Source organism: Acinonyx jubatus, chromosome A1, assembly GCF_027475565.1.
Source record: "Acinonyx jubatus isolate Ajub_Pintada_27869175 chromosome A1, VMU_Ajub_asm_v1.0, whole genome shotgun sequence".
NCBI classification, from domain to species: Eukaryota; Metazoa; Chordata; class Mammalia; order Carnivora; family Felidae; genus Acinonyx; species Acinonyx jubatus.
Window position 1 is genome coordinate 105,790,505 of NC_069380.1, and position 19,205 is coordinate 105,809,709.

The following is a 19,205-nucleotide window of genomic DNA, read 5'->3' on the forward strand; positions in this document are numbered from 1 at the left end:
TTCTCAGTTCGGACCAAAGCTGACAGTGGTCAGGTTTCATGTGAGCTTGAGACTCTGGGAGTCAAAACAGGAGGAGAAACAAGATCCTGCATATCATATGGGAGACTGCATCGGCGGGGCCAAATCAGCTGTGTTAGCTCAGCAATGTTCAGAGAGAAAAATTAAGAAATCTCTTCCTTACAGGTGATATCTCATGTGCTCCAGTTATGGACTGTGACACTGAAATTCTGGCAGCCTTTATCCAAAGACTAGTTCCTCTTAAACCGTTATGTCTGACCCTGTATGGAGAGACATTAAGCACTATATATCTAATTTTGGCATTTTGTGTAATTTAACGAGTACAACCCCATCTGTCCCTTTTAAGCCTCCTAAATGTGTGTGTGTGCATGCGTGTGTGTGTGTGTGTGTGTGTGTGTGTGCATGTGTTGGCGTGCTGTGTGTGAAGGGCAAGGCAGGGCGCTGCGTTGTCTATGTGCGTCAGCATATCATTTCGAGAACAGCTGCCCCGTGTAGCTGAGAGACCTGGTTTCAGGTGCCAACCGGAGCATCCTCAGGCTCATTAATAATGGACGACTCTGACAGAAGCAGCCTCACTTACCTTTGTTTTCCACCGTAGACGAGGGGAGACATGGATCTCTCTGTTTTGCCAAATAACAACCATCCTGACAAATTCCTGCGGCTCGATGTGAAGTCTTTCATGAGGAACTCAGCTCTTCTTCAGGCCAGCCTGGTGAGGTTTCCAGGTGGGAATCACCCTGCCGCCCAGCACTGGCAAAACCTCGTGTACTCACAGGTAAAGTCCAGGACAGCATAAAGCCCCCAGGCGAGGATCAGTTCTTTCTCACTACCTATTATTTCCTTATTTGTGCAGGGAGGGTGGGGGGAAGGCTGTAGGGAACACGGTACAAGGTGGCTGCCCTTGCAATATAAAAAAGGTCTTTCTCTCTTCCTTAACGTAAGGAAACTCTCTGATCACTTTATAAAATATGTGAATTCCTGCAAACATTCATTTCCCGCCAAGCACTAGCTTTGCAGCCCGTCCTCATTTTATTGCCTAGTTTTCATTTTACTCCTTTCCTTCAGAATTTTTCAAACCACTTGTTACTTTTGCAAATAAGACTCTGGGGGGGAAATCTACCTCTCTCTTCTGGTGCATTCTAAGCCCAAAGCAGCAGAAGCTTAAAAAGGGACTCAAACACAGCCTCTGAGAACAATGGGGAACTTGCTCTTGCCTTATTTAGGCTGGCTCCCTTTCATTTCTTGCAGAGAAGAGTCAGCATAACAATGGAAACCCAATGATTGAAGGAAAACAAAATAGAGGGAACTCTTCCCTTTTATTTTAGATACTCTTTTTTTCTGTAGGTATCCATGTGGACAAGACATAACAATCAGACCTTCAAACCCAGTGCACACTTTATTTTTTCGCTTTCTTCTTTTGCACCTTCCTTCTTTTTGCTGACCAAAAGAGAGGAATAAAACTGTGATGAGTTCCATGTGCTGGAATAAACATAAAGGCCCTGACTGTTGGAAGGCTCAAGAAACAGGAATAATCTTTGTTTTAAGACGTGAGGGCTAATGGGGTTAAGGGTTAGTCAATTTAGAAACAGGAAGAAGCATTTCATTTCAGAACAGATGTGACTGACCTACAAACCCCTGCAAGTCATTAAGTCCTTTGGAGTGGTTCAAATTCCCTGAACAGAAATTTGTTTTCTTTTAAGAAACAGTTGCTACTCATGAGTCCTAGTGTAAAGTGACTCCTTTGTGGTGTGTTTGTGGGCTCCTCGGGACCTTTATCATGAGATCATTCAAAATCAAGTACACTCAAATGATTATGTAAGTGTTTCCTCCACCTATAAGGGTTTTAATTTATTTCCATCATAAGGCAGCCTGTTATGACAACTGACTTTTAAAAAATTTTGCATCCTTCCCTTTTGGAATCCTCAAAACTCTTCCCCCCACCCATACACACCTTTTTGGTTATTGTTTTCATGTTTTAAGTTAAACACAATAAATTCCTCCTCATTGTTTATGCCACGGAATAAAATGACTCAAAAATCAATTCAGAAAACCTTGGCCCTCCTATGCTATGAAGTTTAGTAGAAGAAAACATATCCAATAAATTCCTTTGAGGTTGGAACGTATCAATCTAACATCTTTTGTTTGGTACTGGAGTTGACCTATTTCCTTCATGGGAATCTTCACAGTTTAAAGCTCTGTTGAATGTTGTTCCTAAACCTGAATGAAATGCATCCAATTTTTAAGGGGCATCTTTTTCAATAGGTAGGCCCTGATGAGTTGAAGTGGTTATTTAACAAAAAAACAAGGAGGTAAAAATCTGCTATGAGTGTCTTTAGATATGTTATTGGTAATTTTTTTAATTGTTTCTTTAAGTTTATTTATTTATTCTTGAGAGAGAGAGAGAGAGAGAGTGAACAGGGGAGGGGCAGAGAGAGAGGAAGAGAGAGGAAAGCAGGCTCTGCACTGTCAGCCTGGAGCCTGATGTGGGGCTCGAACTCACAAACTGTGAGATCATGACCGGAGCAAAAACCAAGAGGCAGACACCTAACCAACAGAGCCACCAAGGCACCCCTGTTATTGGTAATTTTAACTGCACATGAACTCGATTTAATTATCCTTCTACCCTAAAATAACGTTAAAATGACAGAATAAAGGCTAATTTACTATTGAAATAACGGGGTGAGGGGAAATAAATCTTACAAATTCAGTTAGCTGGGTAGCCATGACACAAATTAGGACTAACAATTATTTGTATTTACTCCTTTAATTTGCAATATGTGAATAAGTAGTTCTTCTCTCATTAGCTGTATTTTTAAAAATCCAGGAGTGATATATTTGTGGGATAAAATAAATACCTAAAATAAAGGACTTACTAAAGTTTTAAGTAGCTGTAGAGATACCTGGAAGAAGGCACAAAGTGTATCAGGTGCATTTGAGGCGTTAAGGGTGCATAAGGTGGCCCTGTCAGAAGTTCTTAATTAAAAACCCTCAGTCTGCTGGGGATGCATTAAACCAACAGGAAGAGCATCGAATAAAGAGAGTGGAAACCTGGTTTCTTGTCTCACATCCACAGTAAGCCACTTTAAGAGACATCTCTTGTGGCTCTTACTTGGTTCATGCCTCAATATTTTCACTTGAAAAACTAGAATAATATTAATTTTACATATTTGTTTTAAAATGAGAACAAGTAAAATAACATGAGGTAAAACAATTGAGAGGAAATATTTCCCATAAAAGTTTAAGAAATGTGTGTGTTGTTGTTGTTGTTGTTGTTAGACAGCAGTCTGTTGTGTGTGTTGAAATTATCCTTTCATTAGACATTGCAAAACAGTAGATAATACTACTTGCATTTTTTTATTTATAGTGTGGATGGAGGGGTGTATGTGCTTGTGTGTAGACAGTGGTGTTAGGGAATATAGTCAATACATCTGTGAATCCATAACTCAAGCAGTAGATTTTTTACTCACACGAAATCTACACAGGCTTCAGAGTTGTGTCAGCTTACTGCTGGGTCTCACACCCCCCAGGTGCATGGTGTTTGGGATTCAGACTACATCACAAAATGTCAAAGGACTTAACCTAGCAACAATTGCCTTCAAAATTAGTGGTAATTCAGCAGTTAAAACACAGATCTCATAATCCTGAATGTGAAGTTGAATTCCTAACTATATGCAGCATATTCTTATCCATCTCAAATCTTTTCTATAAAAATTCACATAACATTTTCAGGGCAAATTCTTTAAGCCATAATTACACATGAAAGCAATTGTGGGCATATAGAAAAGCAAGCACTCGTTCTCACGCATGCCTATAGCCCAGGACGCTGTGAATTCCATGCCAGGCAAATACACTGGTCATCCATGTTTGCAGGGAGAGAGTATGAGCATATATTTCTTGATTCCACTATATTTACTCCTTCTTAAATTCTTTCAGTAGAGAAGCAAAGAAGCTTCACAATAAATTTCATCTCAGTGCAATGAACAAATGTTCGCCAAAATCTAATGTTTCTGGTTGTTAAAATAATTCGGGGCGTGTATCTGATGAAGGCATGTGGAATTGTATTCTAAATATTTCTGCCAATCGCTTTATAGAACGAGGTAATGAAAGGAAAAGGGTGATTTTTTTTTTAGTTTAAATGATAAAATATGTTTGGTTTCAGATAATGTAGTGCCCCCCTTTTTTTGATTAGCAGTCAGACTTCAGAGTCATTTCAGACTAATCTCTTTGTTTTATCATTTCCTGGCTTCCATCACATCTTTTTCAGAACCCAAGAGCGTTCCATGCTAAACTTGTGAGCTGGAGCAAAAGACCAAGGATAAGAGGTTGCTCTTCCCTTGATTTCTAGGCATTGTCATTTCCTGGGTTTATTTCCTAGTCATTTTCCCCGCTTTTTGTTACAGTCTTAAAAGCTATCTTTTCCCCTATCTTCTAATGTCTCTTCTATCTCAGTTTTTTGTTTTGTTTTGTTTTGCTTGTTTGCATACTATAATTGTACTTCTTAATGATCTGTCTCTGGACAGGTCCCTGAAATCTGTTTTGCCTTCTCTAAAAATGTCTCTATTCCTAGTCCTCCAATTAGCGTTCTGAAAAGAATGCCCTGCATATGCATTAGACTCCCATTTTTGAGCATATATTTGGGGAAGAGCCTTTGAGGCTCTTAAATTATTATCTAGGAAGTAGATTGACAGGCACCGCTCAGTTGTTCAGGGATTTACTTGCAAATATCAGAACATGATTTATCAAGTTATGCTAAATTTATGCAGCTCACAAAATCTCCAGTGGGGTCTGGAATTTAGCCTTGGATGGTGTGCTGCCAGAAACAACACCTAAGCTGTCTCATCATACTGCTCTCAGATCAGACCCAAATGCCTCTTGCACTAAAGCTTTTATTAAGGACGCCCTGAGTATTACAATAGCATGTGTGGGAGGTTAGGTGGAGGAGAAGGCAGGAAACAAGTTTCAAGAAAGGCCTGTGTCAGACAACAAAGGTTTGGTAATTGTTGTCTGAGATTTTAAATTTTATCCTGAAAATTTTGAGGGGTTGGCGAAAACTTATTCTAGCAATTTGGGAAACAGAATTACTGGGGTCACTGGGGAGCTGATTTTGTTTGTATACCCACAAGTAATAGATAAACAAAATGCCTTGTTTGCAAGGCATTTATGATTATGAAAGGGACTTCGTTGTATGTACACATTAAATTGGGGAAAAATGGAAATCTTTATAATCTTGATTCTCCCAATCCATAAACATGGTATATCTTTTTATTTATTCAGTTCTTCATATGGCCCTTCAATGATATCTTATAATTCTTATATACATAGAAGTTTTCATAAAGTTTGTTAGGTGTATATCTAAATATTTATAGCACCATTGCTTTTAGACTAGAACCTTTTAAATCATGTTTCATAATAAAGTGTTACTCATGCATGCCATTGATTTTTATAGATTATGTAATTGTTATATATTAATCTTAAATCCAGGAATAGTGTTAAATCTTTTATTTTGACTGTAAACATCCCTACAGCTAATCATGCTATACGCTATTTTGTTTTATTTAAAACCCTATTCCTTTTATTTATTTTTCTGTTCTTATTGTATTGCTTAGGGCTTCCACTGAAATAATATGTGAATGTTTGTGATTACTGACATCCTCATATTAATTCTGAAACCAAAACAAATGTTTCTAATATTGTAGCCATTTGGTAAACTATGCCCTGGAAGTTTTATGTAGATTCTCTTAATTAATTTTTAAAGATCCCCTACTATTCCCAGGTGGTTAGGAAAGTTTGCTTTAAATGCGTTTGAATGTTTTCAAAATCTTTTTCAGAATCTGTTGTAAAATTCTGCATTTTTTTTCCTGTTAATGTGATGAGTTACATTCATCTTCTAATTTTAAATCACCCTCCAGGTAAAAATTATTTCCTGATATAAATCTTATTCTGGTATGTATAATTTATATGTATTGTAGGATTCTTTTTAGCAATAGCTTATTCATGGCTTTTGCATTGTGCTTATAAGAGAAATTGTCCTATAATTAAATTACCTTTTCTTTTACTTACTGCCTTTGTCTGGAGTTTATACCAAGCTTTCATAAAGTGAATTGGGGAGTATTCCTTGTTTTCTTATTTTCTGGAAGTGTTTGACAAAATATAAATGATCTGTTTCAGGGATATCCAGTAGAATTTGACTGCAATATTCTCTTGGCCTGATAATTTTCAGTTTGGGGTAGATGTTAAGTTATTGATTCAATTAATCAAATTATCACAGATTTATTATCATTTTCTATTTTTTCTTTGCTTAAAATTTTTTCAATGTTTATTTATTTTTGAAAGACAGAGAAAGAGACAGAGTGCAAGCGGGGTAGGGACAGAGAGAGAGGGAGACACAGAATCCAAAGCAGGCTCCAGGCTCTGGGCTGTCAGCACAGAGTCCAACACGGGGTTCAAACTCATGAACCATGAGATCATGACATGAGCTTAAGTCAGATGCTTAACAGACTGAGCCACCCAAGCCCCCCTATTTTTTTTCTTAATTAAGTTTGATAAGTTATATTATGATGGAAACTGCCCAGTTACATATAAAGTTTTTAAGTTGCTCATATTATTCTCCTATTACATTTATTAATCTCTGCTACATCTCTTTCATTGTTTCTTTTACATTTCTAACACTGGATTTGTGTCTTTTTATTTTTCCTGAGCTGTATTGCCAGAGATATTTTAATCTGTTTAGCCTCTCCAAAGAAATAGTTTTCAACATTGTTCATCCTCTCTAATTATTTGTTTTTTAATTTGTGATATTTACTGATTTCTACTATCTTTTTTATTCGTTTAAATTGCAGTTAACATACAATGTAATATATCTACTTCTATCTTTATTGTTTCTTATTACCTCATTTTCTCATTCTGCCTTTATAATGCAAGAAAATATTTTTGTAATACTCCCTCAAAATACCATTTCAACTCCACCCAACAATTTTACAAATGTAGCATTTTCCATTTTAATTCTATTCTAAATTTTTAATTTCCATTATTTCTTTGAAGTGTGTGTTTTAGTTTTCTACAAAACGTGGCACTTTAACTTTTTGATATAAATATACAAATTTCTAACTAAGTTGACTGTGTTCAAACAGCACAATCCATATAATACTGAGTCTTTAAAATTTGTTTTAAAGTCTAGTACATTATCAACTTTTGTAAATATCCAGTGTATATTTTAAAATTAATGTATTCAGTTGTTTAATGAAGATGTCAGTATATGTGACTTGACCAAACTTGGTTTTATTGCTCAAATCCTTTATCTTTAGTAATTGTTTTGTCTGCTTGATAAAAATTCTCTGCATAAATTTCTCCTTGTAATTATGTCAAGTTTTGCTTTATAAACTTTGATACTATTTTATTAGATACATACAAGTTTGGAATTGTTATATTTTACTGATGATATCTGTCTTTATTCACTTTCTAGCAATTCTCTGTAACTAACAAAGTCTTTTATTTTAATACCTATTTTGTCTGCTAAATATATATTTTCTTAGTGGTTAGTCAGGCTAAGTTATGTTATGGAAACAAATTTTAGTGAGTTAACATAATAAAATGTATCTCTCACAACATCTGATGTGGGTGATGTAGATGTCCTAAAGGCCTGGCTTCCAAGTGGAATCCAGACTGCTCCTTGTTGAGGGTTTACTATATCAGAATCTCCATAGGTCTGAACATTGGAAAGAGAGTAACCCAGGAATCTTTCAAGGGATTTTAAGGGTCAACCATGTGTTGTTACTCATATGTCCTTGCCGTTGTATGCCCTTAAGAAGAAATGGATTTGCTAGTTAGGCTTTGCCACAGTTTATCATTCTGTCAAATATATTTACATACTATATATATATATATATATGTGTGTGTGTGTGTGTGTGTGTGTATGTATGTATAGTGTGTGTGTGTATATATACAGTATATATATAGTGCATATACATATATAAATACACTTATATGTTAAACATATTTACATAACATATATTGTATATCTACACAATATATAAATAACACACATATATATATAAACTCTCCCTTTCTGAATGGGAAAAATTAAAGACACAGCCGTCACTATTCCAAAGTAATTCTGAGATCCCATGGGAGTAGTTTGCATGGCCTCCTTCTTTGAGGATATGGAAGATTGATTAGGACATGATTCTGCTTTTTAGAAGGATTTCTGATGCATTGTTCTCTATAGTCCTTGATTACACTCTTTAGGAAGCATCTCCTTGTTCACTTTTCTCTTTTGCCACATCAGAAGTAGACCCTGCTTCAAGGATAGACTTCAAAGTTTACTCCTACTCAAGGACATTTAGAAATCTAGGATTATTGTCATTGTTTTCTTTTGTTTTGTTTTAATTTTAAACATTTAAAAGCTTTTAGGTGTAGGCTTGTGATTTCTTTGGTAATACATTCTTTACAGAATTTAGGAAGCTATTTATTAATGTATCTTACCTAACATAACTGACTACTCGCAGTCACTTTTATATGTCAGTAAACACACCTACGTTCTTTGCAGACATAGCTCTCAAATAGGCTGTAATGCCTTGCTTTTCTGCCTCCATTTCTGTATTTTTAGAGTCAGTGACAACCGCATAGAGGCTCTCAGGGATAACAGTTATGAAAGCACAGCCTAGCATGATCTTTATCTTGAGTCATTTTATTCAGTTGAGAAATTTCAATAGGTATTTTTTGCTCAATGCTTTTTTAAAAAAAATAATTCTGTGTTTTAGTATTGAGATCTACAAACAGACTTTCAACAATAGAAGGCATCACATTTCTAGATGCCTAGATTCCTCTCTACTTTCTTTCTTCTTTCCAACTGTGCAGCTGTCTCTAATCTCATCTCTTTCTTGTAGCACATTAATGCTATGATTATTGTAATGTCATTATACGTACATGAATTCTCTGATTATGTCACAAGTATCTCTTCTAGAGCTACAGGTGATTAGATTCCAAATTACAACAAATGACATTTATGCAAAAAAATTTTTTTCCTATAGGATATGAATAACCATCATTCCAGCTTCTGATGTTTCTCTCATCCCTTTCCACTTTTTGGCTGCAAGTCCATGCCACATGTTTGTGGAATTTCAAGATCCACTACTTTATTAGGGAGGATAGACTAGGCTGTGCTAACACGTAACCCCACAAAATACCAGTAACTAAAAAGAATGTTCATGCTCACGAGAAGCCTAAAAAAGGGCAGGTGGATTTTAGAGGCAGCTCTTTTTTAAGCAATAACCCATGGCCTCAAGTTCCTTCATCCTATAGTTCTGCCATCACAGAACCCTTACTTAACAGTGACACAAAAATGGAAAATGAGCCAAAAATCTTGTGGAAGATTTCAGGGGCCAGGCTTGGAGGTGGTTTAGCTGGCCCCAATTTAACTTCAAGCCAGACTGGGAAAGACAGTCATCCATCCTTTATGCTTAGGAGAAGAGGATAAAATTCATAGGCATTTAACCAGTCACCACAGTACATAGCTCCCATTCTTCTTCATTTGCCAGTATATCTTTTCACATTCTTTCACTCTCATTTTTGAGTCCTTATATTTTAGGTACTCCTCTTATAAATATTACATAATTTCATTTAATTTTAAAAATCTGACCTGACAATCTCTGTCTTTAAGTAAAGAATTTAGTCTATTTACATTTAACATGATTATTTCTAAAATTGTTCTATTTTGCTGAAGTTCCCTCATTCTTGGTTTCAATTTTATTGTCTTATTATCAAGTTTCCTTTATCTTTTTTTCTATTGCTGTACTGATTTAGAAACTATGGATTCTTTCTCTATTTTTTACTAATATTTCTATCCTCTCACTAACCTGATTTCTTAAAATGTTCTAATAAAAAATATTTGTGTTAAATTTTACTGTCAAGTGACTTAGTTATCCCTTATTCAAAAACTCACAAATTAGGGGTGCCTGGGTGGGTCAGTTGGTTAAGCATCCTGCTCTTGATTTCAGCTCAGATCATGATCCCAGAGTTTTGGGATCAAGACCTGCACTGGGCTCTGCACTGAGTGTGAAACCTACTTAAGACTCTCTCTCTCTCCCCCTCTCTCCATCTCTCTCTTCCACTCCCTCTACCCCTTTCCCCCACTCATGCTATTGCTCTCTTTCTAAAATAAAAAAAAATTAAAATACATTAAAAATTGTTTAAATTCCCAAATTGGTGATTATTATCTCTGTTGTACCATAAAATCAATACTTACTTAGATATAGAGAGAGAGAGAGATAGATAGACTTATCAATATTTTTTCCGTATTCCTTTTTGTTTTGTTTTGTTTTGTTCGGCATTTCTTCTTAATTTTTCCTTTTATTATCAAGTTTCTTCTTTCTGGAGTACAGTTTTTTAGAGGCTCTTTCTTTATTGGTCTATTAATTGTATACTCTCAGTTTTTGTTTGTCTCAACGTGCACTCTATTTCACTAATTTTACTGATTGATAGTTTACTTATATATAAATGTTGTAAATAATGATTTAAGTGTATAAAAGGTAAATGGACAAAGTAATGGTGATACGGAAAAGTCCAGGTAAGCTTTGAAATGTTACTTTCCTTGAATATTTTAAAATACAAATTATTGTAGAGTCCATATGGCTAAAATAATAGAATTACTGTTGAATTTTCCTTTGGTAAATATAATCTAGTGGGGTCGAGAGTTAGAATCAAATACATGCTTTTTTTTCCCTTAGGCTATTTGAGAAAAATTATCAAAATGTGAATGAACCTCAACCATCAGTAGTATTTTTTATATTGCTATCATATTCTTAGTAAAGAATATTCTATTATATATCTTAGTAAAAATATTCTATTAGTTTTCCCTTCACATGCCTTCAGACATGAAATGGTCATGCAACAGAAAAATAAATGGCACCATGTATTAAGATAAACCCCAGACTTCCAAGAATATGGTTTAGAATTAAGGGTTTGCATGTTCTTTTTACACTATAGGTCTGATTAATTTTTATCTTGTGCCTGTTAGTTTTTCAGGGTCTTTATACACTGTAATAGAGTCTGTTATTTTTTCCTGGCCCCCCAAACTGTATTTTCCTCATTACAGAGCTTTCTTATTTAAGAAGCTCAAAGAATAGTCTAGTAGGCAAGAGAACTGACAAAGCAAATTTGTCAGTGTCCAAAGAATTATCCCTCTCAAAGATGATCAAAGATATCTATCCTCGAAAAAAACAAAAAAGCCTTGAGTCAGAATTATGCGAAACTGAAATGATCTAATTTCATATCAAATTGTTTTCATATCAAATTCAGAAACATGTTTTATGAGGTCATCCATCTTAAAGACAAATGCTAAGTCAAGATGATGTATTATTTCATTGCAAATTTCAGTATTGTAGGATATAAACTGATTTTCAGACCAACAACATAATAAATTCAGAGAAGATCTCCAAGTTGACCGCTAAGCATGTCAAAAATCTATGGGTTAAGAAAATTAGGGAAATGTAAGGCTGAAGAGAATGTGAATGGTTTTACCTAGATGATTTTTTTTTGGCTTATCAGCCATTTCAGAAGGAAACTATGTAAAACTAGTTTACAATTTAGCTTACATAAATACATATTCAATGTGACCTATATACCCCAATATATGCTGAGGAATCAGTATAATGGTGATAATAAAGATGACTAAGAGGAATATCAATTGCTATTGAACCTGTTTAGGAAGTCTGAAATATGTGAAACATATGCATTAAAAAATTGCTGTAAATTAGTGAAATGTGTCACTAGCTTTTAAGGGTTAACCCTAAGTTTTCTGAAAATTAACTTATGTGAAATTCCTCTACCTTGAAGCCCCATGATAACTGAGGCATTACTCTATAAGCTTTTGTTTCTTCTCAACTTTATTTAACCAATGAACAAATTTTAATGGAAATATTTTCTACCTCCATGATACTTTTGTAGCCATAAGAAGAAAGAAAGAAAAAAAAAAGCAAAATACAAACCTGAAGGCCAGATCAGACACAAAAACACAACTGGCCTCCACTGTTAAACTTGGGACACTGGTTGTCCTTGGGCAGGGGAAGGGCAAGGCAGAGTGAGGTGTGCTGGTAGGTGCTCTGTTTCTTGGTAGCGTCTTGGGTTTATTTGGTTTGTGAAAATTTATCGAGCTATACATTTATGATATGTGCGATTTTCTATTGTATATTTTGCTTCAATTAAAAAAGATTTTAAAAATCTGAAAGTCAATATTAGAGCCATCTAATAGCCACCTGGTCTGTACACATATAAAGGAATATGATGCTGTTCTGTCCTCCAAACTGCCTGAAATAGGAGTCCCAAGAGAATTTTTGTAAAAGCCAAGGCACATCTATAAAATGTTTGTAATCTTCACTTTGCTGGATTAATCCAGCATTGCTAAATATTATTTTTATCGGTCGTGGAATGCACAAATAGAAAGAAGTAAAATGTTATTAAATTTCAGTGCAAGTGAGCTGGAAAAGAAATTGGCTTTGTTCAGAATTCTGCAATTGGAATTAAAGGACAGCGTTCTTTCTCTATAGTGATGAAATAGCATTTTAATGAATGATTACTGAAGATGAGCAAGATCACATGCAAAGAAAAAACTCAGTGAAGGACAGGATTCTAGGTCAGACCAGATCCTAGAATCGTTTCCTCGTTCATTGTCCTAATCTGTTGGGGTTCCAGGCAGAATCAGCAAATTTTCAGGGGCAGTTATTTCACATTTCATCCTCCGCCATCAATGAGTGGCCCATTGGTAAGAGGAGACTTGTCTCTGTGCCTCCTAACAGAGAGAGAAGAAGACTATCACTGCTCAGCGAACGAGAGGACCCAGTGCACAGCGTGCTGTTGCTACGGATCATCCCCCACCATCCCTGTCCTCTGTTCTGAAGAATAACCCACTGTACGGTGACATAAGTTTGGAGGAAGCTATGGAAGAAAGAAAAAAGAACCCCTCATGGACCGTTGAAGAATATGACAGGCATTCCCTGCACACAAACCTTTCTGGACACCTGAAGGTACTCAAAGCAAAGAATCACCTTCTTCAGTTGCTGAAGAAGATCAGTTGAAGTTTCGTTTTTTAAAAATGGATATAAGGGTGCCTGGGTGGCTCAGTCGGTTAAGCATCTGACTTCTGCTCAGGTCATGATCTCACAGTTCATGAGTTTGAGCCCCGCATCGGGCTCTCTGCTGACAGCTCAGAGCCGGGAGCCTGCTTCAGATCTGTGTCTCCATTTCTCTCTGTCCCTCCCCTACTCATGCTCTGTCAGTCTCTCTCTCTCTCAAAAATAAATGAACATTAAAAAAAATTCTTTTAATGGGTGTTTAGGTGACCACCCCTCTTCACTAGACCCAAATGTCCAGATGTCAGATCATTGTGGCATCTGGCATCCTTTTCTCTGTCCTAGTCAGTACATGTTTATTGATTTGTTCTCAGTTTTACAGTGTCAGCAATTTCTGGCATCTGTATAGTGTAGAGAGGAGGAAATGAGGTGATACAGAAAGGTTTACCTAGAAGGTAAAAGGTTTTTCAAAGTTAATTTGCAGATTATGTATGTTTTCCCCTAGTTTTATGACCATTTATTTCATGAATACTTGAGAATTCCCTATTCTGCATTTATTCAAAAATATTTATTAAATTCTCTGTCTTAAGCCCTGTGCAAGGCAGTTCTCATCAAAGGTCATCTTATTCCAAGCCCACTCAATGATTTAAGATTGCAGATTTACATTTTGGACATTTTCCTGTGTCTCAGTAACAAAACAAAACAAAAACATTTCAACACAGGAAAAGTATGCAATGAACTCATTCACCCAGCCTAAACCCAACTTCAGTTTTTCTTTCCCCACCGCCCACCCGCACTCCCACCCCAACCCCATTGGTGGTGTCCTCTGTCACATGTATAGAAGATCTAGACATACCTGAACATCAGGGAGGGTGGCCCTGTATTTTTTACTAGATTCCTCCTCAGCCTCGGTTTGCCCTAGGGTCAGGGAGGCCTGACATTTTCCATATACCCTTCACGTAACAAGGTGTATCTGCTCTGAGCCCCGTAACTTAAGCACCTGAAGATTTCTTTCTGTTGAAAAGGGGATAGCATTGTGTCCCCTTAAAATCTTACACTTAAAAATCTCCTATGTGCACTCTTGAAATATCTTCTTGTCCAGAGACTTTGAGGTTGTTTAATCTCCTAATAGATTTGATGTATCTACTTAATCTAGCCTTTTTTTCCAGGGAAGTTTCCATAACAGACACTCCCCCCTAGCAACAGTAATCTTGTGTTTTGTTTTGTTTTGTTTTGTTTTTATCAAGAGTCTGAAGATCAGGACCTCTAAGAAGTCACTTTCTTTTTTTCTTTTTCTTTTTTTTTATTAAGTTTTTATTTTAATTCCAGTGTAGTTAAAATACAGTGTTATATTGGTTTCAGTTGTACGATATAGTGATTCAACAGTTCCATACATCACCCAGTGCTCATGATGAAAATTGCACTCCTTAATCCCCATCACTTATCTCACCCAACCCAATCCCCCTCTCCTCTCCCCTCTGGTGACCATCAGTTTGTTCTCTATACTTAAGAGTCTGTTTCTTGGTTTCTCTCTCTCTCTCTCTGTCTCTCTCTCTCTCTTCTCTCTCTTGTTCCTTTCCTTGTTTGTTTTGTTTCTTAAATACCACATGAGTAGAATCATATGGTATTTGTCTTTCTCTGACTGACATACTTCCCTTAGCATAATACTGTCTAGCTCCATCCATGTTTTTGCAAATGTCAGGTTACATTCTTTTCTATGGCTGAATACCATCCCATTGTGTGTGTGTGTGTGTGTGTGTGTGTGTGTGTATATATGTGTGTATATATATATATATACACATATATATATATATATGTATATACACCATATCTTTATTCATTCATCTATCGATGGATAACTGGGCTGCTTAAGAAGTCACTTTCTACAATTAGGAAAAAATGTATTGTTTTATTTTGCAAGCATTTCTTGACTGTATGCTAGAGCTTCTCCTCCACTCCATGTTGTTCACATGAATGGCAAAGGGACTATAAAGATGAGTATTCCTGTCCCTGTTGTCAAATAGTTAATCTAACTGATCAAAGTAACAAACCATAATTATAAAACAAGATAGAGGAAGAGGATAGTGTTTGTAATAATAGTAGAAAGTGCTATGCAGATTCAAATGAGGACAAAACCACACTGGATTATAAAAAGGCTTCATGAGAAAGTCAATTTATGCTGGACTTGAAGAATGAGTAGAATTCCAAAAGATATGGAGAGTTTGTATGAGTGGGGAAGCTCTTCTGTCAGGAGTAGCAAGAAAAAAGGCACAAAAAAAGAAAGTGAGAGAGTTTGTGAGAACAGCAAATAGTCCAGTGTTGCTGGCACTGTAGTGTAAGTAATAGAATAGCTCTCAAAACCACTAAACAGAAAAGTTCGAATGTACGGCTGAGGAGATTGAACATCATTGGCAATGAGGAATAATGTTTCTGTTGGAAAATTCCATGAGTTATGTTTAGGAGGATCAAATGTAAATATGATAGATGTATTGCTTCACTAAAACCAGAGTCAGTCCCCTCCCTAACCATCCTCCACATATACAGTTACCTGAGAGCTTTTACAGACCTCATGATACTATTTTTCAGCACTTTTTTTTTTTAATATGAGAGGGGTGGGGCATGGGTGAAGGGCAGAGGAAGAGAGAGAAAGAGAATCCCAAGAAGGCTCCATGCTCAGTGCAGACCCAATGTAGGGCTCAATCCCAAGACCTTGGCATCATGACCTGAGCTGAAATCAAGAGTCAGACATTCAACTGACTGAGCCACCCAGGTGCCCCAAGGACTAAGTTTTTAAAGAGATGTTTCTGGAAGTCATGACGTTTGTTCTCCTTAGAATTTCTTTCTATACCTCATGAATTCAACTTCTTCATCGCCATCCTTATCCATAGCTCATAACTAGCAGAAAGAGCCCCTAACATATGTTCTGAAACTTTTCCACCTCTTACAGGCTATAAAATTCCAAGTGCCTTTGGTCAGTCCCATTTTTCTAAAATACTAAGAGTTTTATCAGTAAGAAAGGAGAAACGAAACCCCATATTTAGTTACCAGGGCAAACTACAAGCAGAATGTAAGAGAGGATTTCGACAAGGATTTCAAGATCATCTATCCTTCTGCACAGTTCATCCAAATTTTATTTTAATATTTTAGCTTTTCTAAGAGCAGGACATTGAAACTAGTAGCAATGTGGTCGAAGAATGGTATTGCCATCACCAGTATCCACCCACCTCCCTATACGTGAGCCATTCCTCTCCTGGCAGCGCTAGCCTAAAGGTAAGTCATCGACCCCTGAGGCTAGAGAGGCAGAGAGGGTGAGCAGGCCGGCCGGCCGCTAGCCATTGATGATGAGAAATAATGATGCTATTCAGGGAAGCCTAGCCTCTCTTACTGCAACCATGACCCTTAAGCTTCACCCAGGGCAATAGGACTATTGGCCTTCAAACCTCTGAGAGTATCTTGTTCTATAGTATCAAGTGGTCTGTAACGCTGACTGATCACTGATTGATCCTAGTCTCCTATGTAATTTTTTTTTTTTTTTCAGGAAAATCCTAATGACCTACGGTTTTGGTTGGGAGACATGTACACGCCCGGTTTTGATACCTTACTGAAAAAGGAAGAGGAACAAGAAAAGCATTCGAAATATTGTCGTATAGGTCTGATTTTGCTCCTTGTTGCCTGCATCTTGGTTTTCATAGTGACCGTTTGCATGTTTTTCACCTAAAGAAACTGCCGCAGACACAGACACTTGAAAGTTCTTAAGAATCTTTCTAAATAAACATTCTCAGAAAAACAGGTTCAAGTAGTACGAATGTATGGTTGAATGTACAGCTCAACGTAATTGTCTCGTAGAACACAAATGTTGCTGGAGATAAGCTGGCTTTCTCTCCTTTGTTCTATGAAATTTGTAAGAATTCCAGAATGGCTTTTTTCCTTTGGGAGGCAGGACTTCTGCGGATCACAGAAAAGTCACCATATACAACCAAAAGTTAACACTCAGAACAGAGAACGAAACCACACCAATAATTGTCAGCAGCTTTGTCTTACCTCCTTGCCACCCCCACCCTCCTTTCCTCCCTAAGACAGCTGAGCAAATCAGGGGCACCTGGGTGGCTCAGCCGGTTTAGTGCCTGACTTCCGCTCAGGTCATGACCCAGCAGTTCCTGAGCTTGAGTCCCCCTGGTTGGGTGAGTAGCTCGCCCGGGGAGCCCCATTTCTCCCTCTCTCTCTGCCTCTCCTGGGAGTCTTTCTCTCTCTCTCTCTCTCTGTCCCTCACTCACGTGCACCCCTCTCTCTCTCAAAGGAAGGAAGGAAGGGAGGAAGGAAGTTGAGCAAATCATTTTTTGGCTGCCAGATATACAGGTTAAAAACTTGTGGTTGTGCTATCTATTGCGTTGGATTCAAGCTGCTTTATCTCGTTTTGTTCCTATTTAAGCCAGAAAAAAAGGGGTGGTGGAGGGGCTTGACTCAAACGTGTTCTTATTTTCCCAGGATTCCTTTTTAATGCCTCAGTTTGATGTCGCACTGTCAGTACACCTAAACTTGAACAGGCCATAGTTATAGAATTAATTACATTTCTTTAGTTTTTTTTAACGTCTACTTACTTTTAAGAGACGGAGTACAAGTGGGGGAGGGGCAGAGAGAGAGGGAGACCCAGAATCCGAAGCAGGTTCCAGGCTCTGAGTTGACGCCACTGAGCCCAATGCCGGGTTTGAACCCACCAGCTGTGAGATCATGACCTGAGCCGAAGTTGGATGCTTAGCCCACTGAGCCACCCAGGCACCCCAAAATTAATTACCTTTCCAGCCAATCTTGCTTACTAATTGATCCGCATTGGCTAGTGTGACCCCTGGTGGCTCTCAGTGAGTATGTATCACCAGCCATGGCCTCAGAGGAAGGCCCTCGAAAAGCAGAGGAAATACAGCCAAGAGAATGGGATCTGAATCCTGTCTTCTGCTAACTGTGGGACCCTGGGCAAGTTATTGTCTCTGAGAAAGGATAAGAATCAGCTCCCCCGTGGGGCTTGCCTAAGGACTAAACAGGAGCCAGATAAGAACAATACTTGGGTCCTAGTAAGTAGTTGCATAGTTAAGGACAATTGTTGCAACTAGTATGTGCTAGTTTATCGGTACCCTGAGCTACCTGACATTGCCTACAGATAACCACGGACATGATTCTGGCCACAGATAGAGAATCAAGTCACCTCCCTTATCTTTTTCCTAGAACACTGGACCCTACATCACACGCCCACTCCTTTCTCTTCTTTCAGGACTACCCCCACTCCCACCCCCACACTGTTTAGTGCATAAAACAGAAAAGGGAACTTTTCCTCTTCCCATTCATCAGCTTTTGCTCTTTGGGACTAGCACACCGTTCTACTGTATTTCTCTTAGAGTTACCTGAAATAAAAATTATTGAAGTGCAGCTTTACCGTACAATAGAATCATCGTGCACAACGGTAGTCTGAGCCATGTTTGTAGTACTTGACTTCTTATTCCTCTCCTCCTTTATAATACGTTGTCATCCAATTTAGAACTGAATTAAGGAGAACAAAGGTCCTGGGGACTTCCAAGGGCAGGCCCGCCCACTGTGGATGCCTGGCAGACAACCTCTTGCTATTAACCCAGTTTGCGAAGCCTGCCCAAAGTTCGCCTCTAAGGGATTCAAACCATGTTCAGGTCTCTGCTACACGTGGAAAGCATTTGTGCTGCACCAGGTTACAACCAGCTGTCCAGGGTCACTTACAGGTAAGGCTCTCTAAGGGCACTCAGCAGGGATAACCACAGGACAGCTGTGTCAACCTGCCTGCCTCAACTTCTTGGCTCCTGCCCCCATCTCATTACCTTTCTCTTCTGCCCAGTCAGGAGCCTGGCATCCGTCCCCCTGCTGTCTCCAGCCCTCCTCTGCTTCTCGTCCATGATGCTAGCTAGCAGTCATTTAGATTTCAACATGATGTGTTTATTACTTTGCATTGCTCCCAAACCAATCTTCACGTTTAGCCTTCAGTGTAACTATAGAATCAAAATATGTTATCCCTCATTGGATTAATGCGATTCATCTTCATGAAAGGAAAAGTCAAAGGACGAGTCAGTATATTCCTGTGTGCCCTCAAAATCATACCGTGAAAGC

General features: G+C 37.7%; 1 protein-coding gene across 1 annotated transcript; it reads left to right on the forward strand.

Moving 5' to 3' along the window:
* The first annotated feature begins 494 nt into the window (after nucleotides 1–494).
* MINAR2 (membrane integral NOTCH2 associated receptor 2) lies at nucleotides 495–17,219 on the forward strand. Its single transcript, XM_015067372.3, has 3 exons — nucleotides 495–793; nucleotides 12,810–13,037; nucleotides 16,621–17,219. Exons 1-3 carry the CDS (start codon nucleotides 629–631, stop codon nucleotides 16,798–16,800), a joined length of 573 nt encoding a protein of 190 aa, XP_014922858.1. The 5' UTR covers nucleotides 495–628; the 3' UTR covers nucleotides 16,801–17,219.
* The last annotated feature ends 1,986 nt before the right edge of the window (nucleotides 17,220–19,205 follow it).

Bases quoted from the DNA above. Each gene is read 5' to 3' on its own strand.
- MINAR2 (XM_015067372.3), top strand. From the start codon at position 629: ATGGATCTCTCTGTTTTGCCAAATAACAACCATCCTGACAAATTCCTG. The intron at 794-12,809 runs GTAAAGTCCAGG...GCCTCCTAACAG, and splicing joins AAAACCTCGTGTACTCACAG to AGAGAGAAGAAGACTATCAC. The intron at 13,038-16,620 runs GTACTCAAAGCA...TTTTTTTTTCAG, and splicing joins ACCTTTCTGGACACCTGAAG to GAAAATCCTAATGACCTACG.